Source organism: Cyprinodon tularosa, unplaced genomic scaffold, assembly GCF_016077235.1.
Source record: "Cyprinodon tularosa strain WSP-4 unplaced genomic scaffold, ASM1607723v1 ctg678, whole genome shotgun sequence".
In the NCBI taxonomy this organism is placed as follows: Eukaryota; Metazoa; Chordata; class Actinopteri; order Cyprinodontiformes; family Cyprinodontidae; genus Cyprinodon; species Cyprinodon tularosa.
The window spans coordinates 312,501-335,865 of NW_024039427.1; the positions used below are offsets into that span (position 1 = coordinate 312,501).

The 23,365-nt window shown below is 39.1% G+C and overlaps 1 protein-coding gene across 1 annotated transcript in view; it reads left to right on the forward strand.

The window, feature by feature from the left end:
* Positions 1-23,365, forward strand: part of si:ch211-234h8.7 (uncharacterized protein LOC561627 homolog) — a 35,553-nt gene that overhangs the window by 5,232 nt on the left and 6,956 nt on the right. The window contains exons 2-4 of the mRNA XM_038267566.1: positions 8,325-8,424; positions 8,600-8,860; positions 20,284-20,427. Of these exons, the coding sequence (XP_038123494.1) occupies positions 8,638-8,860; positions 20,284-20,427 (367 nt within the window). The 5' untranslated portion in view covers positions 8,325-8,424; positions 8,600-8,637. The remainder of the gene's footprint in view (positions 1-8,324; positions 8,425-8,599; positions 8,861-20,283; positions 20,428-23,365) is intronic.

A 23,365-nucleotide genomic window follows, 5' to 3' on the forward strand; every position in this document is an offset into this window, starting at 1 on the left:
TAGTACACCCAAAACATGATTAGCCTTCATTTTCTACTCACCCCCATGCTGAACAACTCCCTGGAGTACTTTTTTGATATCTCAAATGCATCTGGAGATCTGGGAGGCTTCTTGCTGTCTGCTGACATTCAAATAATGGAGGTCTATGGCGCCCGAGGCAGAAAGGTCCATAAAAGTCCACAAAAAACGTGTCAATATTCCTCCATACTGCTCGTCCAATGTATTCCAAGTGTCCTGAGTGGGTAGCATCCAGAATTTACTCGAAACGAAGTCATTTAGAATGTTTTTAGAGCATAAACAGTAGTGTTCAGCATGGGGGTGAGTAGAAAATGAAGGCTAATCATGTTTTGTGTGTACTATTCCTTTAAGGGCTGCGCAGTGGAACAGTGGGTAGCACTGCTGCCTTGCAGCAAGAAGGTTCTGGGTTTGATTCCTAGCCCAGGGTCTTTCTGCATGGAGTCTGCATGTTCTCCCTGAGCATGCGTGGGTTCTTTCCGGGGACTCCTGCTTCCTCCCACAGTCCAAAAACATGACTGTTAGGTTAATTGGCTTCTCTAAATTCTCTGTGAGTGTGTGTGTGAATGGTTGTGTGTCTCTGTGTTGCCCTGCGATGGACTGGAGACCTGTCCAGGATGGACCCCCGCCTCTCACCCATAGACCGCTGCAGATAGACTCTCCCACCAATCGCAACCCCGCTTGGGATTAAGCATGTCTAAAAAATGGATGCATGGATGAATTTTACTTTAATGTGTTCCAAGTAATGAAAGAACTGGGTTAAGTTTGTTGTGCTGAGGTCATGATTGGACTGCCATCGAAGGCTGAGATAATAATAGAAGTTTGAGGATTGTGGAGTGGGAGGTTTAGTTAAATCTACAGGGATTGACAGGGTTTCGTCCCGAGTCAGAATCAATTACAGTCACGTCTAGGAACATTTTGGGGTTGATGAGAAGAGAGAAATTGATCTGAAATCTTGGGGTCTGTACTGTGGATTTCATCTGCCCCCTTTTATTCTGGTTGGGTTAGACCTTTGGACAAATGGGCCAGAAGGAAATGAAACTACTAGTAATCAATGATGTCTGTCTGCAGGCATGGTCAGTTTAGTTCAGGAGACTGCAGCTTAGAGGGAAAAGGAGCTTGATTGTCTGTTTCTCTAGATTTCTCTCCTAGAAGAGCCTATAGGACCATTGGATTTATCAATCCAATGGTCCTATAGGCTCTTGGTTTATCATTGATGGGGTCAGAAAGGCTCCTTTCAAAGCAAGAATTTACTTTTCTCCTCATAACTGAAACTTTAATCGAAGGTTTGTTTCAGTAGATCTATCATTTGAAACGAGAAGCATAATATTACCTTTGATTGTCGCTTAACCCTAATGAGGCACTTTGCCTCTTAATAGCCAGATTATATGAGAAATATCAGAGGAATTTAGTGAAGGTCTGAATAGAACAGCTAAAAAACAAGAGCAATGAGGCAGGAATTCTAGACATTTAACAAGCTCTCCAAAGAAAGGCTCAGGCGTGGAGCTGGAAATTTCCCAGACTGTGGGAGGAACTGGAGTAACAGGTGGAGCGAAGCAGGAAGCAGATGGATCTAGGTTAACATAGGAGGTGTTAATCTTGTAACCGACAGCAGCTCTGCTCCTCTTTATGCTCCTTCTAATGGGTTCTGATGAGCTGCAGAAACAGCACCTGTCGGTCACGCCCTGCAAAGAGAGGTGAGAAACAGACAAGCGTGTGTCAGCAGCACACATCTCAGTGCATTTGGCAGTTCTGTTAATATTCATACTAATTTAAAATATGCATTTTTTAATATTCTTTTAAATCAATGTATGTTTTATTAGCCTAATTCATCTATTAGACTAATCAATGGATATAAGACCAGTAATCCAGGTGTTCAATTCAATTCAGTTTATTTATATGGGACCAGTTCACAACATGTCATCTCAAGGCACTTTCCAGTTCACCAGATCATCCAGTCAGATTGATTCAAAGTTTTTTATCTAAGGAAAACCAGTTGATTTCATCGACTTGTGAAGGCAATTCCTCACACTAAGCATGCTTGTAGCGACAGTGGAGAGGAAAAACTGCCTTTGAACAGGAAGAAACCTCCAGCAGAACCAGGCTCAGTGTGAGCGGCCATCTGCTGAGGCCCACTGGGGTTCAAGGAGACAGAAGCAGAGATAGAAAAAGAAGCATAGATACATAAGGCAACTGTCAACCAGCTCCACAGGCGGCCCCGTCCAGGAAACACACAGCCAGGCAGACGAGCTCCGAGCCAGCTCCCATGTAAGAGGATGAAGAGAGCACATCCAGTTAGTCACAGTCAGAGAAACAGGACTACACTGGAAAACAGGCCAAGCTCCAACATCTAGAAACAAAGGTGTTGATGGCAGCAGCACAGCTGATATTTCTCTCCAGGATGGAGTCACAGCCAAACAGGAACAGACGATGTAGTGTTGAGGAAACACACAACTGCTTCATAAATCCTTAGTTCCACCAGACTTATAATATACTGGGGGGTAATTTTCATCATCTGTCTCATGAAAAATCTCTGCAACAATGAATTCAGCGTAACAGCTAACTGTCTAAAATCTGCTGGTTGTGGTTGGCTGCCAGCTCTGTCTTCACAGCAGCCATCCATCTTGCTCGTCTTTCTAGATCTTTGGGGAAGCAATAAAATGAGATGTCGACCTTTCTTCCTTGTCACTTGGTACACCCGATATGCTGAGCAGGTTTTTGTTGGTGTTTTCAAGGTAATATGGAGAAAAACTGCAATCAATGCTGGTCTTGTTTTCTGTACACGCTGTTTGTTTTGCTCTGCATGGAGGAGTCGCAGGTGCCACATGGTTGGCTGACATCAGCTGCACGTCTATGCATCACCATATTTTTTCTATAAATCAGCCAGATTTGAACTGAAAATTTGAGTTCAACCTTCAGGGAAAAATCTATTAACTTTACACACTCAAGACTTTTCAACTTCTGTGTAAAAACTAAAGACACATTTAAACTCCATCTGGAGTTAATCAGGCAGAGATAAATGCATAAAAATGTGTTTTATTTTTTGTTAAAGGAAAAGTCAGTTCAGCAAGGAATGACCAATGATCATTATTTATACCTTAAACTGATATGTTTGCTGTGATTTAATAAATTAAGCATTAATCAGTAAAAAACAACCAATAGTTTTCATTGCGATCACTGAGTCTGGGAGCGGCCATTTTTGCCCAAATATAGTAGCCCCTCCCTCCGGCCATCTTCCAGCAGTGACGTCACGGTGCGGTAAGCCTAGCACCATTCTCCCCGCTTTCCAAGCTAAATCAATGGGAACTACTAGACACATCTGCAATCAACAACAATTATTGAAGATTTCCAGAGGACTTCACCATTGAAATTCACCAGAGCTATAGTGAAACTGACAATGCCCACGTGCATGGCAGCTGGATGCTGGAATACATCGGGTAAACGTGAAAAAAAAGAGTTATTCCACCTTTCTGATTCCTGATCCTCCACGGACGGGTTGGTCGTTGGATCGCCAACTTGAAGAGGGAGGATTTGCCATCGAACTTCTGGCCAGAGAAAAAACCCGTAATATGTAGCCAACATTTGGAAGAAGAATGTTTTCAAGATGACTTGGATAATAGCGCGTTGTGACAAACACCAGATACAGCATTGGGACTTGATCAACAGCCGATACCGCACCGTGATGTCACAAACCAATAGGTGACAGTAGTGTTCTTTGACAAACATGGATGCCTCCAGTAAAGCACATTCACATGAAAATTACTCTGAATTAAAAACACTGATCATTTATTGAACGGAATAATTTCACATTTAAAGAACTTTCAGAATTTTGAATTCTGAATGTGACCGAACTTCTCCTTTAATGTCCAGCTTTTTTGATAATTTCCTCCACTTTTCCATCAACTGGGCAGCTGTACTGAGAGTTTAAGCTGATGCATGAACAAATGCGCATCCTTTTCTCAGCTGCCATCTTTTCTCCAAACCTTGCAGTGAGATTTTGATATAATTTAGACATGCAACCCTTGTCAGAGTTAGATTAGGACAGGTGCAGCTATAGGTTGTAGGTTTTCAGAGGATTTAACTGAAACAAAGTTGTTAAATGTTGAATTTTTATAGTACAGTAAATATTACTGAGTAACAATAAGTGATCTGTAGTTAAGCGGAACATTTTTCACACAATATATATTATTTTCTATATTCTGGTGATTTTCATAGAACTAAAGTAAAGAATGGGCCCTACTAAAATACTTGCACTGTAAAATACTGTAAACAAAGAATTTCACAACTGTGTTTATTAATTACTCTATGCAGGTCAAGTAACACAACCAATGGTTATTATTGGATTACTGACGCTTACACAGGAACTGAATTTGAAAACTGTGCAAACTCGACTGTGTATGAATATTTGGTAATAGGCTAAGGATAAAAAATCTTAAGTTATTATTTCCTTTTCTTTTTTTTATTTACAATTGATAAAACAGCTAAACTTCTTGGAGGCTGTAGATTCAATAAAAACTAAACATGACATAAGACAGAACAGATGTTCGATTTTGGTAGATTTGATGTAAATTAAGTTTTTAAACATTCAATGGACCAAAAATAAGAATACATGAATAATATAAGTGATAATAAAATAACAGGGATCTGAGTTATTCTGCACCTCCTCTCTGAATGTGGTTGGTCTTTTCTTTAGTGGCTGGTCTTTTGAAAAATAAAATGCAATGGTTCTTTTTCTTTTTGTGGAGCTCCTGTGGGTTTATGAGGCAAACCTGAAAGCATTAAGAATTAAGTTTAGTTTATTGTTGGTTTAATTATTCCTAAAATCCAACGGGAGATTATTAAACTAAACTAAGCATTGATGATTTAACTTTTGAGCAAAACATGGACTAAAACCGGGACTAAATCAGGAGGATAAACTAGAGCAAACAAGTAGTAAAGCTCAATAAAAAAGCACTTGGTATAGAGAAAACAAACCTTTTGATTTGATCCTACACCTCAGTCTCCACAGTGATAATTTAAGTTAAATACTGTATATTTTATTCATATTTAGTCAAGTTCTAGATTGCTTAAATCTTCATTAATTTACAAAGTGAATTAACTTAGTCCAGATCAAATTAAAATGACTTACCTCGTAATAACTGCTCAGAAATCCTGGTATTTTTTCAATATCCTGGTATTTTTTCAATAACTGTGCTGAGAGCACCTCCGCTGCTCTCAGCACAGTGAATAGGTGGGCTGGAGCAAAAATACAGACTGGATATAAACCTGGTATGTCCTTATGTGTAGCATTATCAGAATTAGACATACTTTAATAATCCCAACACACTAAGGTTGTGTTGAAAACGCAGACTGGGTTTTTATCAGTATGGTAATTTTATAAATAAATAGTTTGTGAGAGTCTGAAGACCCTAAGATGCGTGAGTCTCACACCCAATGGGTGAGAGTTGACAGCCCTGCATCTCTGTCATGATTTTACTAAGGTTCACACCCAAATGCAGAAGACCAAACAGGGAGACCAGGGAAAAGGTCTAACAGGTTTTATTGAAGATATAATTCAGAGAGAAGTGTCGCTCTGAACACTGCTCAACCGGAACTGAAAAGTGAGGGGAAGACACCGCGGTTAGTTCATGCTCAGTGGGAAATTTGACTTGTGAACTTGAAGAGGAGGATTTGGTTGCCGACTCACATTTCCAGAGAAGTTGTTGAATCTTTGACGCCAGTCTGTGTGCTGTTGTTCCAGTGCTTGTCTGATTCGGTTTAGGGCGGAACAGGGTTTATCTAGAATGCGGTTGTTAATAAGTGAACGGAGAAAACTGACTGCCACTCAGATTTCCTGCGGTACTTGAACGGGTCGTAGTGGAGATGAATCCCTTTCTCAGTGTGAAGCTCAAACGATCTCTTGAGGAAAGTGGATCCAAACCTCCTGTTTGAACCCCAGCTCAATTTATAGCTCAGTTGATCCTTCCAGGGAGAGAAGGTCCGAGAAAACCAGTTTGCAGGATGACTTCCTGCCGAGAGGCAAAGACAAAAGAACTCAGTTTGACTCAACAAAACTTAGCTTGGCTAGAGTACCCAAAACTGGCAACAACTCTGGCATCGAAGTAGTGGCAGTCAGCAGCTTAAGAACACTCCGTTTAAACAGAAAACCATCAGCAGGTGTGTGAGGAGGAAGACCAGAACCAGGCGCCTCCTGGTGGATGAAGGGAGACAAACACAGAAACACAAACACACAGACAGGAGTCCTGACAATCTCACTGAGTTCAGAACCAAGGACCAAAGGGTAAAGAGTTTTGGAATTGGTTGTGTGGCTAACAATCCTAACAGTAAAGGGGATATGTTAACTTTAATAGGTGCTAAGGATGAGGAATGCTTTTCTCAGACCGCATTGAGAGGACAGAATGAATACCAGAATGGAGCCATATTGGTCATAACCAAGATCATCCGACATCCTGGAACGCTCATGAAGCCTCAAAGGTTGCCGCCATATGCAGAAAATCAATAAAAAACAACCTTTGATAAAACCATGCTTAACATTTACCAAGATGGGGAAGCTGAGAAAACCTGCTGTTTAATAGATGATACTTATTAAAGGTTAGAGAACTGCTGGTATTGAGGTGACTGGTTGGAAATGTGTAAGGATAGCCTAGCTTAGCATTAGGAGGAACTTTACAGAAGGTATATTATTGAGCATTAAGTTGAACAGAACCATACTCTCAAAGTAAATCAATTTTTCACTCAAACTTTCCACTTATGACATTTTTTATTAGAAATCATTTTTTTTGAGAAAATTAGAGGTTTATAGGAAACAGAAGGCCAGATTTGCCAACTCAGCTCTTTTGTTGCTAAAACGCCTTTTCACCCCTCTAGTGTCTTTATTTCAAAAAAGCGGCTAGCGCCAAATCTAGCGCCTTTTTTCTTTCTGTGTTAATGAACTTTGTCGACATAGAAACACAGAATTTGGTGTTCTTTCTCTCTCTCTCTCACTGTCCGTGCTCGTTGTGCAGAGCAGACCGCCTGCACTGCTGCAGAGGGAATAAACCTTTCCACTTTCGTATCCTGATTGCAAATGAAATGAAGAGTACATGTGCAAAGCTGCTGCTAATCCTGCACTAGATTGTAAAATTGAATCATGAAAATAATTTTTAACTGGCAGTTATTTCACATAAAACAGCCTAATTGCATTTTCACTCTACAGCAGAGGTCAGGAATTAGCAGACTAGGATCTGGATCCGGACCCACCTGCTGGCTAATCCGGACCCAATCTGATTTAAAACATTTATAAATGAATGAGTGTTGTCCGACAACAGTGTCTAACTTCACTTGCGCTGCTTCTCCTGTTAATACGGTAAAGCCCTGGGGAGCGTCCGGCTCCAGGCTGCACGTGATCCAAATGAGCCAATGAGCTGCTGTCAGTCTGGGTTGCTGCTGCTGCTACTTTTAGACACAGCAGGCAAACCTGTGGCAAGCCGGGCGATGGGAAAGAAGGAGAAGACCATGAGAAAAAGAGAGCAGAGAAAGTGTGGACTGCTGGAAGAACTGCGGTGAACTGGTGAAAGAAAAGTGAAATGGCGTGCTCAAAGATGACCCTGCACATTTAGAGGATGTTTGGCTCAACCTGCTGCTGTGAAGCAGGATTCTCCACCATGAACAGAATCAACAATAAATCTGGATCCAGACTCAAAATGAGCACCTTGATATGTGCTTGAGAATGGCTTAGTCTCTGGTTAAACCCAGGTTTAAAGCCTTGCAGGGCAGCCTAAAGCCCACTGCCAACATTAAGACAGAAAAAAGAAAGTTCAGGTGCTTTTTTAGAATATGTGAATCAGGAAATTGTCTCTATACAAAACTGAACGATTGTTGTTCTCTACTTAAAAAAAAAAAAACATTTAATTTTAGAAAAGTCAATGTATGACATGGATGCATAAACAACTGCATTTTATTTCACTGTTAAATGCTGTTTAAAGTAACGTATTATAATTGAAAATGTCTCCGTACCTTTACTGTTGATTTTCTTTATTCGGACGGCTGCTCTACAGCCTCCTTCTCTGCCCCTCTGCTCTTCCACTCTTCCTGTGTTTCTGCACTGCTGCTTTCTACTTCGTAATTCTATTTTGCTGGAATGCAAACAAGTAACGGTGCATTTATTTCACCAATCTGTATGGAGTTTGGAACTAAATGGCTGGATTATATGTTGTGTTTTTGCAATGCAACAAGCTGTCGTTTTTATAAATATGAAAATATTGGGATGCTTCACTGAAATAGTTTTTACATTTTAACGAAATGTTGCTCTGTTTGATTTGTCGTTTTAGATTTCTTCTGACAGCTGATCAAATCGACGTTTCTTCGTTCCACTTATGAATCCGGTGCCATTTTGAAGGTTTGCAAGGAGAGTCCTTCACCAGAAACTACGTAAGTCATGTTGCCGCATCAACCTTTTACTAATAATTCACAGCTGGTCCAACCCAGTACTGGTAGCAGCTGTACAGATAAGGAAAGACATTCAATCTGAGAGTGAGCCGCACGGTCAGAATTTAAAACAGTGGGGAAATTTGATCAAATCTCTTGATGTTTATCTTTGTTCCAGCATTGGACCGCCTCCATTAAGGCGCAGCATTAAGCACCATGGGAGGTGCCGCGGTGGATATCGGAGCACCAGCTGTGAAGGCTCCAGATGGAGGATGGGGCTGGGCAGTGCTGGCCGGATGCTTTGTCATCACAGGCTTCTCCTATGCATTCCCTAAAGCAATCAGTGTCTTCTTCAAAGAGCTGATCCGGGAGTTTGGTGTTGGATACAGCGACACGGCATGGATCTCATCCATCCTGCTGGCCATGCTTTATGGCACAGGTAGGCTGCTGCTTGTTTGCTCAATATCTGGAAAGATTGGAGTATCTTGAAATTCATTTAAATATCTGATTTTACTCAACTGGGGTTTGAAAATCTGACGCAGTTAAGCAGGAAATTAATTTCTCATTGTTCCATTCATTTACTACAGGGTTTCTAAAGCCACAGTTGGCAGCATTGCTGTCTTACAGCTGCTTGTAGCGACAGTGGACAGAACATTAGAGATAGAACTAACAGATTCTGCAGAGTGGGAGAATAGAGATAGAATGAAGCAGAATGATGAAAAAGGGGTCCCTATGTCCTCCAGCAGTCTAAGCCTATAGCAGCATAACTATAGAGATAGCTCAGGATAACCTGAGCCACCCTAACTATAAGTTTTATCAAAAGGAAAGTTTTAAGCCTAGCCTTAAAAGTAGACAGGGTGTCTGCCTCACGGACTAAAACTGGTAGTTGGTTCCACAGGAGAGGAGCCTGATAACTAAAAGATCTGCCTCCCATTCTACTTTTAGAAATTCTAGGAACCACTAGTAAACCTGCAGATTGAGAGCGAAGTGCTCTGTTAGGAACATAAGGAACAATCAGATCTCTGATATAAGATGGAGCTTGGCCATTTAAGGCTTTATATGTGAGAAGGAGGATTTTAAATTCTATTCTGGATTTAACAGGAAGCCAATGAAGAGAAGCCAGGATAGGCGAGATATGATCTCTCTTTTTAATTTTCATCAGAACTCTGGCTGCAGCATTTTGGATCAGCTGAAGGCTTTTAACTACAGTTTGTGGACTTCCTGATAGTAAAGAATTACAATAGTCCAGCCTTGAAGTAACAAATGCATGGACTAGTTTCTCAGCATCACCCCTGGACAGGAGATTTCTCAGTTTTAGCAATATTCCTCAGATGAAAGAAGGAAATTCTAGAAACCTCATTGATATGGGATTTAAATGACAGGTCCCGATCAAAAACAACACCAAGATTTTTTACTTTATTATCTGAAATCAGTTTAATCCCATCCAAATGAAGTGACTGGCTAATCAGCTTCTTTTTCAAAGACTCTGGTCCAAAGACTATAACTTCTGTGTTGTCTGCATTCAGAAGCAGAAAGTTAAGAGTCATCCAGGTTTTTATGTCTTCAGACATGCCTGTAATCTATGTAATGGGTTAGCTTCATCTGGATTATAGACAGATATAGCTGGGTATCATCAGCATAACAGTGGAAATTAATCCCATGCTGTCTAATAATTCTACCGATAGGGAGCATGTATAAAGTAAAGAGAATTGGTCCTAGCACTGATCCCTGTGGTACTCCACACATGGGCGTAGGTTTGCATAGGGACCATAGGGACATGTCCCTACCAAAGTTTTGAACCGACCTAATTGTCCCGACCAATAATTGGATGTGAGCAACATGTTTATAATTTACAGCAGTAGTTGTTGCAGCAGTGGCTTCTTTTTCTCTCGCAGCTCCTCTGCCTGGTCTCTCCTGTCCCTTTCATGTAGCAGCGCATGGAACTGTGCTGCGCTGTTTAACTCCACTCTCATTGGTTGTTCTGCCTTAGGTTCCGCCTTCTCTCTCTCTGATTGGCTGTTTTCAGTCCGCCTGTGCTTGGAGCACAAAATTGAAAATGTATTCACACTAGAATGCAGCGGTTACTACAATTAATATTAGGCTACAAAATAAGTCCCAATAAATAAATAAAAAGAAAGAAATGAATATCATGTACACTAAAAAACAAAAACCTTTTTTTTTTCTTTTATAAAACGAAATATTCTGAGTCAGCCAGGATTTCTGAAGACTGCTGGAAAAATGGGCGAATAAAGGCTGTAAGCCATCAACATTTCTGATTCTTAGCCACAGCCAACTAAAAAAGAAAATGTGAGGGTTTCCTTTTTACCGATATTTAGTTGCTATTACTGTTTTCATTTTTTATGACTCTTTGAGAAAGTTCAGGTATAATTATTAGCAGGTGTTATTTCTCTTATAGAGTACAACAACAAGAAATGGCGTCTAAACATCTGCTATTTTTCGTTTAAAAAGCATAATTAGGGTTCCACATAATGATAGCAATTTAATTGACTATTTATACTTCTAGAAATAGGATAAAGACAAGAACCAACAAAGGAAGAATATAAACATTGATTTTATCTTACATAGATTTCCACACAGTCTATAAGTAAATTAGTACAAACATTAATGTCTGGTAAAAATGCTTGAATCTGGGTGTTTATTTTGGATATTATTAAATTAAAGATAAGATAGTGTTATATTGTCTTTTATAATTGTTAAAAGTGATTTTATATTTTAATACACTTAGGCTCATTCTCAGTGTTGTGTTTGTAGATGATACCACTAAAAAATTAAATAGATATAAGGAGCTATTTAAACAGTCAGACAGTAAGCAATATAGGACAATGATAAAAGGTTGTGTTACATTTAATCCTTTACTATTAAAAATGCACGTATACATTATATGATTATAGGAAACACAGATATCCAGTAATAATGATGCAGGGCAGCTTGTAGGTGAAGCAGCTGCCATTCAGTTCTTCAGGTGATGTCTAAATAAACCAGGTGAAACCAAAATATTTCCACATGAGGAGTTCTGGGTGGAGAATATTGACAGACAAAAACATTTTTTAATCATATATATATTATATATATATATATATATATATATATATATATATATATATATATATATATATATATATATATATATATATATATATATATATATTGTATTTTTACAATTGTGGTATAATTACTGATCTAAGTTGGTTGCCCTATCGGGGAAAGGCACATTTAACATTTATATTACTGTATGTTTTAAAGTCTCTATTCTCCAGTTAATGATGAATCACTCACTAAATTAGTTGATGATTATTGAAATACTCAATTAATACGATTCATTTTTTCAGCCCCAGATAAAATACATGATTTGGGCTACACAGAGTTAACCTAACTACAGCCCAGATGTTCAACTTTTATAGTGAAGTTAATATCTTAATGAATGTATTATTTTACTTGATACAGAGAGAGCATAGTAGGTAAAATATAAGAGTGGGGTTTAACCAGTGTTGGGAAAGTTCTTTTTCTACATGAACTAGTTCAAAGTTCAGTTCACACAATTTAACATGAACAAGTTCAGTTCATAGTTCATAATGCAAAATTTTGAACTAAGTTCACAGTTACAAAAAATGAACTAGTTCTTTTTTTTTTTTTTCATATATTGCTCAATTACACCATAGCCTACTGTAGAACCACAGATAGCAATTATTTTATCAGTTGTAACACTGAAACTGTGCTTCAGATTTCATCTTCATATCCAGTTTTGAATCCTTATCCAACCAGGGTTTACATTAGCATTGAGGGGACAGCATTTCCCCATTGTTGCTTTAATGCTTTGTTGCTGTCCATTCACTTCACACTAGTAGCAGCTGCAGCTTTCACCCCTACAGTATATTCTCAAAAACATCAGGAAAAATGTGCTGCTTGAATGGTCTTTTTAATGAGGAATTATTAAAAGAAAAACAGGAAAGTAGTCTTTAAGGTGCAAATGTTTTTTGAATTTTAATATTTTTTTCAGTTCACGTTCGCCCAAAATATGAACGAGTTCATGAACTTTCGTTCAATGAATGCGTTCAGGCACAACACTGGGTTTAACTCTGCATAATTCTATATCTTCAAAATAAAATACTGTATTTACCCGCTGTCTTAGTCGTTCCAATGAAACCATTTTCAAAGTGGAAAACAGTCCTAATTCCACATTCATCAGAGCCGGTGATACTTCAAACATTGATAAACAGCATCTAATGAGTGTAGTGCTTAAATTTTTTTTATTTATGTAGCAAAATGGTGCTTTTCTCTTTTAACAATAAATTCCACTTATCAGTACGGATGCTCACTTCGAGCATAAAAAAGGGCATGCACATTGCATAGCACCAATGACACCCGACCTATAGTGTCCCTACCAAAGTTCAAATCAAACCTACGCCCTTGACTCCACAGATAACCTTTGAGCAGGAGGAAGATCTGTTATTAACGTGAACAAACTGAATTCGATCAGATAGATGCGATCTAAACCAGTCTAGAGCTGTTCCTTTAATTCCAACAAAATATTCAAGTCTTTCTAAAAGAATATTATGATCAACTGGATCAAATGCAGCACTGAGATCCAACAGGATGAGCACAGATACATAATACAGATACATAAATATATATATATATATATATATATATATATATATATATATATATATAAATTAAAGTTTCTGTAACCAATTGTTAATAATAATATTATAATATGAGTCTTTTGTTCTGACATCCATAATTGATCATTGTTCTCTGTTTGAGTAATATCATTTGACCAGAACTTTATTGGCCTAAAGCTACGCTAAAAAAATAAGTGATAAAAGTAGGCATGATTCATGATGATATTGAATTTGGTCAATATCTGTATCAGTCAACAATCAAAGCTGCATATTGGTGTTAGATTGGAAGTTTATAATAACCAGGCAGGCGAATTAAAATTATCCTGGAGCGCGCTCACTTCTTTCATTCAGAGGACCAGCTTCTTCCTTCAGGTTGGTGCCTGCCACTTCCTGCATGGATTCGTTAAATAGCAAGAAACACTGTGATTGCACATGTAAAGTTTGATTTGGATGATGATTTATATTTAGGGGAAAGGTGAATGTTAGTTGAATTAAATTCAATTAAATTCATTTTTTTTTCCATAATTTTGTCTTTGTAAAGTGCTTTGAGATGACCTGTTGTGAATTGCTGCTCTATAAATAAACTCAATTGAATCGATTGAACAACACACATCATCTCAAGGCTCTTTATGGAGACAGTTCAGTCAGATTGGTTTAAAGTTTCTATACTGGAATATTAGTCGATTGCATCTAGTCTTTGCGACCCTTCAGCAATTCCTCACAACTAGAATGCTTGTAGCGACAGTGGAGAGGAAAAACTCCCTTTAAACAGGAAGAAACCTCCTTTTCATGCTGTCTCTAAAGGAATGAAAGATTTTTTCCAAGCACTAAGCTCACTTAGCTGATTGCTCCTTCCTGTGTTTCCAAAAAGGCCAAAGTAAATAACCCAGTCCTTCTTTTCACTGTAGACAAGCCATCATCTGCTTATCTGTTCTCCATTTTTCATTTGGATGAAATAATAGCTGCATGAATCATGACAATAGGGATGGGAATTGAAAACTGGTTCCTGTTGAGAACCAGTTCTGTGTGTTCCGATTCCATGGCACAGTTTGGCAGCTCACCTCATGGTTCTTTTAACGGTTCCAGGCAGCATTAGAGTCTAGCGCTGGGCAGCATGACTTACATCATGTTTTCTATGCAAGTTACACACACGGCATTCAGTAAGCAAGTACAACGTGACCAGGCATAAGTCTATAAAAGGAAAACCAAACAATGGCGTCCCATCGGGTAAACTAGCATGGAAGGCAACTGTGGCGGTAAATAGCTAGTTTTATATCTCTGGCTGTGCTTAATGTGGTTCCTATTAAATCAGATTCTGTTTCTGGAAATAAACCAGTTTCCTACCTCTCTTTGGGGTTATTAAACATACTACGAAGTTGCTCCGCAGTTCAGGAGAGAAAGATGACGCTTGTTTATTTAAATAAAGGGGAGATGAGTTTATTTCCTGAAATTGTGCAGTAATGCTTTTTCATTAAACAGATTCCTTCTCCATTAGATTTGGATGACTGTGATGAGACGGGTAGCCTGGCTGCATCAGAGGCTGGAAGCTCCCGTTCACTGTCTTCTGTTTTCGCCGAGGCAGACAGAAATAGAAATACAATAGTCCCAGCCGAAGGTAGACGAATGTCCCCGTGAACTTACCAAGTTCATTGTTTCACAGAATCAATAAGAGAATCAATAAGGAATTGAATCGTTTTACAGAATCTATAAGGAATCAAATCATTTCACAGAATCGATAAGAGAATCGATGAGGGAATCAATAAGGAATCGAATCATTTCACACAATCGATAAGGAATCGAATCGTTTCACAGAATCGATAAGGAATCGAATCATTTTCACAGAATCGATAAGAGAATCGATAAGGAATTGAATCGTTTCACAGAATCGATAAGGGAATCGATGAGGGAATCAATAAGGAATCGAATCATTTCACACAAACGATAAGGAATCGAATCGTTTCACAGAATCAATAAGGAATCGACTCTTTTCACAGAATTGATAAGAGAATCGTTAAGGAATCGAATCGTTTCACAGAATCAATAAGAGAATCAATAAGGAATCGAATCGTCTCACAGAATTGATAAGGGAATGGGAATCGTGAAAATCTTATAAATTCCCAACCCTACATGACAGAAGATAAGATAGAGGAGAGCAGGAGGCGGGGTTACCAATCTACTAGCTCTGGAGAGCAGAGTTCGCTGCTTTTAGATGTTGTCTCCAAAGTCTCCGGTAGCAGAAAAAAGTCTCTAGATTTGGCGCTAGGAGCTTTTTAGAAATCAAAGTGCTAGAGGGGTCTGAAAAGTGGCTAAATATAGCGACTAAAGCGCTAAGTTGGCAACACTGCTCTTTGAGCTTTCTGAACATGTGCAGCAAATGGACTGTTCCAATGATTTAAGCAAAAGCATTTTTATCAATAACGTAATTAATGTCCACAAATAAGGAAAAGTTGTATTAACCATACATGGGCCCCCAGGAACTCGGGCCCCTAGGCAACTCCCTAGTATTGCCCAATGGTAAATCCCCCCTGCGGTGTCCCGGCCCCACAGTGGAATCTCCAACTTATCATTGGGAACCATTTCACATGTAACTTCAGAAAATGTCCACCAAGCCTCCATGTATATACTGGCTTTGTTTGTGCAGATAGTCAAGCTGTTTGTGTTGTTGTCATGGCAATGAACAAGCGTAAATCTTGGGATGGGCCTCTGCTTCTGAAGATACCGCTGACTGGTGCCCTGCTGTCTGGAAGCTAATGCTACACTTGTGTTGGTGGGAAATGAAATGAAAAATTATTAGATTTGCATGTGCAGATAATTTTCAGTCTTGTTTCACATAGAAAAGATCCTGCTAAAGCTAAAGATGCTTATTAAAGGACAATTTAAGAGAGCGTTTATTGATTTTTTTTTTTATTGCCGTCTGCAGACATCAGCAGTTATTATTCAGGGATTTGACCTGTGATATAATCAGGGTTTATCCTTTATGAATGGTCTGTCTGTTGCCTCCCTGCCTGAGTTATCTGCCCTAGCTGTGGTATAAATGGTGCTGGCCCTTACTTTAAATCTATCCCTCTGAAGGTTATAAAACTCTGAGGCAGAACGTGTTTCACACACAGACCTGTTTGCTGGATGAGTAGAAAATCATCAACTTCATCTGTTTCCTTCACAGAGATCCTTCTGCTAAGATGATCCTTATAGCAGAAGTTCTCACTCCATCTTTTTGACTTATCTCTAAGTAACCGAACCTCTCTTCACAACATATTCCCATCAGAAATGGGTTTTCTCCTCAATAATTCTTCTTTTACAGCAGCAGACGGGGACGGGATTTTTCCTGTACCTTCACGTACGCTACGCTGTAGCATATGCAGTTTTAAGAGCATGTCACGATTTGGTTTAAAGGTTTTTGATTGGACCCAAAAGCAGAAGCTGAGAGGCAGAGGTGAGTTCTTGGAGGGTTTAATGAGAGATCAGGCAAACAAAAAACAGGTATCCAAAAATCCAACTTAAAAATCTTAAACAAAAACAGGAATCCAAAAATCCAACGTAAAAATCAAACGCTAACCAGAACCATCAGGGGAAAACCATCAAGGAGCCAGGGTGAGGAAAGGTAAGACGAGGAACCAGCAAAGAGGGACTGCAGAGGGAGTGTATTTATGGCTGACTGAACAAAGGTAGAGCTAATGAGCTGATAGGGAACAGGTGTGATTAGAGCTGACGGGGAAGCCAAGGGAAAAGAACACAAGGAGGCAGCAGGGGACAGACAGAAAGACCTAAGCAACTTAAATGAATCCAGACACACCAAAAAAGCTAGAAAACAATGAAAAACCTGGATGAACTTGAAACAGAAAACTTAAAGAAAAACAACAGAACCAAGATCGTTACAGAGCAGGACTCAAAAGTCAGTTTTTGTTTCAGAAAAGATCGTTTAGAGTAAAGTTTATTTTCAGTATACCAGTAGAAAGAGCACTAATATTTATTTAAGCTACATACAGTAGCAGCCATTCAAAATGGTCCTTCCTAGTCAAACGCCAGCCGAATGGCAGCAGACTTCCAGCCACTGGAGTGACCCCCTTCCTTCTCATGGGCGTGCATATTTTTAAACCTGACTCCACCCTTTCACTGACTTACAGGGTCTGACCAGGAGATGATACTTCTCTTTAGATCTTAATGTCAACAAATCATGACAGAAAGAATATTTAAGTACAAAGATTGATTTTAAAAAAAGGAATCTTAGGGGACCAGCCAAGGGCCAACCAAGGTTACATCAAGGAAAGTGGGGACATTTTCAATGGCTACTACTGTATGTTGAAATTTGTAACTGTTTGTTGATATTTGGCCTTTAATGAAGATTATGCTCTTTAAAAGTGCAAAGATTATTCAAGGCACTCTGTCTTTTATAGCCCAATGTAATAGGCTCATGTAAGAGCATTGAGTATTAAAGTTATAAGTCATTCCTGACTGTCTTTAACCCTCTCATGAATGAATTATGATAAGCTCTGTCTGGATCTTTTTTTTAAAACTTTTTTATACATTATGAATGTAAAACAAGGTGTAAGTGACTATCGTCCAAAAATTAGTCATAGAGAGGAGAGCAGGGATCTGTTTGATGCTCTGAATCCAAGGAAGAAAACGTAAAGCTTTACTGCAGTTAGGGATGTTTATTTTACGCTTTTCTGTGAAGCATTGTACAACAGGTAGATTTGCAGACTTATTTAGATTTAAACTTGCAGTCGACAGAAATATTGGCACCCTGCCTTAGCCTCTCTCTGAATCAAAAAAACAAACGGCCACAGAGCAGATCCAGGTGATATTTATTAGACAATTATTCAGCTCCAGACACATGCCAACACCCACTTATAGCTCCACCCACACATGCCCATACATACCTTTAGCACATGCACCTTACCCTTAGAGACAAGACGAAAAATGCATCCTTGCCTCTACACAAGGTTTAAACTCAAGTATACTTAATGCATTTTATACTGTAAGAAAATCAATATACAAACAAAGTAGTTGCATAGATTAGTTGTAATTTAGTTTTCCTGTTGTAATATGTTATTCTGTTGGCAGAGGTGTCAATTAACAAAGTACAAATACTTTGTTACTTAAGTTCACTTTTTAGGTATCTATACTTTACTCTATTACTTATTTTTCTTCCTACTTCTGACTTCTACTCATTACATTTTAACACAAGTATCTGTACTTTCTATTCCTTACATTTTTAAAACAAACGTTACTCGTTACTCTTGGCTTCGGTTTAATCATTAAACGTCGTCAGATGACGACAGTGTCGTAACGTCACTTGCGCCGCTTCTCCTGTTACCCAGAAATCCTCCATCCTCCACTCCGCCTCACAGAGCTCCAGACATCCTGTGCGAAGCAAAGCCTACAGCCTCCGCTGTTCCTACCGTATTGCTGCACTCCGACTTATCCTCGGAGCTCAAGGAGAGCATGTGCGATATTATCATTAAATTCGTAGGAGCAAAACATGCAGAAATGAACACTTAATTTAGTGACATATTTAAAAAATCCCCATCAGCATCCAGCAGATGTGCGGTCTCTGATGGAGATAAGAAATCTGCATCCTGGTTTTTTTAAGAACCAATAGTTTGCATCAAGTCTTTTAAATTAACTGTGTTAGTTTTTGAAATATGTAAGAATTATGCTCTAATTTGTAGTTACCGATCTGTTGTTACTATATTTTAATTTGAAAAAACCGGATCTTCTCGCTGTTGTTTTTCCTGTTTGGTGCGATTGCAATAGCGGATCCTGACCTGGCCAAACCGGAGCGGAGCCTGAACATTTAGAGGATGTTTGGCTCAACCTGCTGCTGTGAAGCAGCAGGTTGCAACCCAGGTTTAAAGCCTTGCAGGGCAGCCTAAAGCCCACTGCCAACATTAAGACAAAAAAACTGTCAGTTCAGGTGTTTCAAAAAATATGTGAATCAAGAAATTGTCTATTTACCAAACTGAACGATTGTTCACTTAAGATTTTAAAATAGAAACATTTTCTATTTAAAAAAAATTTTTTTTTAATTTAAAAATTCGGTGTATAACATGAATGCATAAATGCTGATTTTTTTACCCCTGGTTTAATGTTTCTAAATATCTATTTCCCGTCATGTGCTCCATCCAATGCAGATCATTGGCTCCACCCACATCTAGTGAAAACTAGTGTCATTGGATGAGTCATAGAACGCAAACACTCATTGGTTAGCTAAAGGAAATCATCAGAAGCAAGCAGGTGTTCTTCAAACTGCTAACGTGAATTGTCTATGCCATGCTACAATGTGGGATTCAGAAAAAGATGTTGAAATGTCTGAAAGGTTGGACACAGGCGAGAGCGTATCGGGACACGGAGACCAACAAGACCTCCATCATCCTTGGCCCTATCTCAAAGAATTATTAGAAATAGTCGAAAGATTTAGCTTTAATTCATATAGTGACATCTGGCTGTTTTTTTTTTAAAGGTTCCTTTATACTTTTATACTTTCAGTAGTTTTTGGAGCACGTACTTTTTTACTTTTACTTGAGTAAAAAGGTCAAGTTGATACTTCAACTTTTACCAGGGTGTTTTTAAACTACAGTATCTATACTTCTACTTAACTAACAAACGGGTGAACTTTTGACACCACTACCTGTTGGATGGTGGTTCTTCTGCTCCCCTGTAGAAACTGAAATAGCCGAGGTGTTTGGTCTTTTTTCTGTGTGTCAGCCATCTTGGTTTCACTGACTTTTTTTTCCCCAATTGCAATGATCAACAAAAGGGATATTTCTGTATGTGATGATGCAATTGCTTCCACTAGGTTGGACCATATGCATAAGTGCCGAAAATCCAAGGCATATATATATATATATATATATATATATATATATATATATATATATATATATATATATATATATATATATATATATATATATATACACCATATATATATATATATATATACACCAAAAAAACACTTTTAAACAGCTGTACACTGTGGTGATCACTATGCATAAAAGGAATTTGCAGTTTCCGTTCAAGTAATGATAAATGAAGGTTTAATATTAAAGAAAATGTTGTCTTTGATAATTTATAGCTTTTTCCCACCAGATTAAGGAAAATATTAGACTTAAATTATTTGACAGAAATTGAGATATTTAGGGGGAAAAAATAAATACAAAAAAATCCCAAAAAGATCTGATTGTTGTAGCACCCAGACATACTCCTCTCTGTCCAGGTCCGGTTTGCAGCGTCCTGGTGAACCGTTTCGGCTGTCGTCCTGTGATGATGGTGGGGGGCCTCTTCGCCTCCTCTGGAATGATCCTGGCATCCTTCTCCACCAGCATCGTCCACATCTACCTCTGTACTGGAGTCATTACAGGTCCTGACCATCTCTGCTGTTTCCTCTGAAGTTTATTAAAAAAAATAAATAAAAAGAGAGGGGGAATGATGGCCTAGTAGTTAGACCAGTGCGATTGTGCTCTGAGAAGGTTGTAAGTCCTCTGTTTGATCCCCACAGCCTGCACTCTGGGTCCCTGAGCAAGACCCTTAACCCCACACCTTTATTTTTACCGGCAAGTCATTAAGAACAAGTTCTTATTTATAGCGGTTGTCTGACAAGTGGAGTAACCACTTAGGAAAAGGGAAGTAGGGCTAAAATAAATACATTTGTAATACGTACATAACATACAATTTAAACACAACAGACAACCCAAAAATGACTGTAGAGAAGCAGCTGCAAGTGTCTGTGAACAAGCTGGGGAAGATTCTCAGTCATCCAGGTCATAGTCATACCAAAAATATAAAATTAAAAGCAAACCACTGGACTTTGTTTCCAAGTTTGAAGACGTTTCTCTTCCCATCCAGGAAGTTTTTTCAATTTAAAATGTCAGGAATAGCAACGAATTTAAGGTTTTATACATTAGCCCAACAAAACCTTATTTCTGTTCAATCAATTGTTCAGTTCAAGTTGCCTGTTTTCAAAACAAAAACAAGGTTTTGTTGGGCTACTGTACTTCGAACTTCGAACTCAACGCTATTCCTGACATTTTAAATTGAAAAAGCTCCCTGGATGGGAAGAGAAACGTCTTAAAGCTTGGAAACAAAGTCCAGTGGATTGTTTTCAATTTTCTTTTTTTTTTTGGAATGTCTGTGAACAAGGATGACGCAATTGTTTTGAAGGATGAAACTGAAATTAGTCTGTTAGTTATTATATATTTTACGTAGCGTTTAGTCATGAGTGGCAGCAGATTGAAAAGAAGCAAGACCAAAAGTAGTGTTGGTTTTGGGAATAATTGTAGGAGCGGGTGTTGTACGTGACAGGCTTTGGCTGCAGCGGGTGACCTAAATAAGGTAGTGAACGGCCGAGAAGGGTCTCGTAAATGAAGATGAACCAGGGAATTTTGCGTCGATTGTGAAGGGAGGACCAGGTGACAGATGAATACAGAGCGCAGTGATGTGTATTGAAAGGAGCATTTATGGCAAACCTAATGGCAGAATGGTACAGACTGTCCAGTTTTGATAGAGTGGACTTGCAAGCCACCCTATATATAGTGTCTCCATAGTCTAAAATGGGTAGAATGGTCACTTCTCCACAGGCGCGGCAACTTCCCTTCATCTGTAAGATTATTGAAAAAGCTGTTTTTCAGGAGCTAATGACCGTCCTAACAATTACCAGCCCCTTCAGCTACAACTAGATTGTACTATTGTACTAAATGTAGAGACGAAATCAATGCATGCATTTGCCAAAATGTTCTTCCGCTGAATCAAGACAAAACTGAAGTAATTATATTTGGACCAAGAGAGGACCGTTTGGAAATGACCACCCAGCATCATTTCCTCCAGCTAGAAAGCAGCAATCAGGCTCTGAATCTTGGTGTAGTGATGGACTCAGACCTAAACCTTTAAAGCAGGGCTAGGAGATGTCAGTCCTGGACTGCAGCTTTTTCATGTATCCTTTCTTCAAAACACCTTAAAGGAATAGTACACCCAAAACATGATTAGCCTTCATTTTCTACTCACCTCCATGCTGAACAACACTCTGGAGTACTTTTTTGATATCTCAAATGCATCTGGAGATCTGGGAGGCTTCTTGCTGTCTGCTGACATTCAAATAATGGAGGTCTATGGCGCCCGAGGCAGAAAGGTCCATAAAAGTCTACAAAAAACGTGTCAATATTCCTCCATACTGCTCGTCCAATGTATTCCAAGTGTCCTGAGTGGGTAGCGTCCATAATTTACTCGAAACGAAGTCATTTAGAATGTTTTTAGAGCATAAACAGTAGTGTATAGGATTTCCTAAAAGCGCGTTCACGAGTCTACGGAAACCGCGGCAGACCAAACCAGACGAAAGTGCTCATTCGGCTCGGCAAAGAACTCATGCTCTTCCTCAACACTGAAGTCCTCAGACATTTTCTTTCGTTGTTTCTTTCTTTGCACAGGTAAACAGCACATTTCTTCTTCTACGCTTGCATTATCGGCAGAGCAGACGCTGAATGCGCACTTTCATCTGGTTTGGTCTGCCGGCTTCCGTAGCGTCGTGAACGCGCTTTCAGGAAATCCTATACACTACTGTTTATGCTCTAAAAACATTCTGAATGACTTCGTTTCTAGTAAATTATGGATGCTACCCACTCAGGACACTTGGAATACATTGGACGAGCAGTATGGAGGAATATTGACAAGTTTTTTGTGGACTTTTATGGACCTTTCTGCCTCGGGCGCCACAGACCTCCATTATTTGAATGTCAGCAGACAGCAAGAAGCCTCCCAGATCTCCAGATGCATTTGAGATATCAAAAAAGTACTCCAGAGTGTTGTTCAGCATGGGGGTGAGTAGAAAATGAAGGCTAATCATGTTTTGGGTGTACTATTCCTTTAAACAAATGAACTGTTGATGCCCAGTTCTGTTATCGATCTGCAAAGGAGGTCATTTGGCCTTTTGTTTCAAGAGTGTTGGAGCAGGGATGCATGCAAAAGCTGCAGGACAGAGGCACTTTAGGGCCGGCGTTGTCTACCTCTTCCTCAGAAGCTCATACAGACAGGAACAAAGTGGGACTTCTATCACCTGCAGAACATCTCCAGGATTAAATTATTATTACTAGGTTATTAGATTATTCATTTATAGATTATGCTGAGAAAACTAACTCCTGCTTCGTTCATCTTTAGTAGAATTCACTTCACAGGTTTGCCTAAAAAGTGCAGCTGCAGCTGATCTAGATGCTGCTGCCTGCATCCTCACTAGAAAACAAGGGCTGCTTATCGTCCCGCAGCAGTGTGTCGCAGTGAGATATTTTTGAAGCGTGGTCTGTGCTATGTTA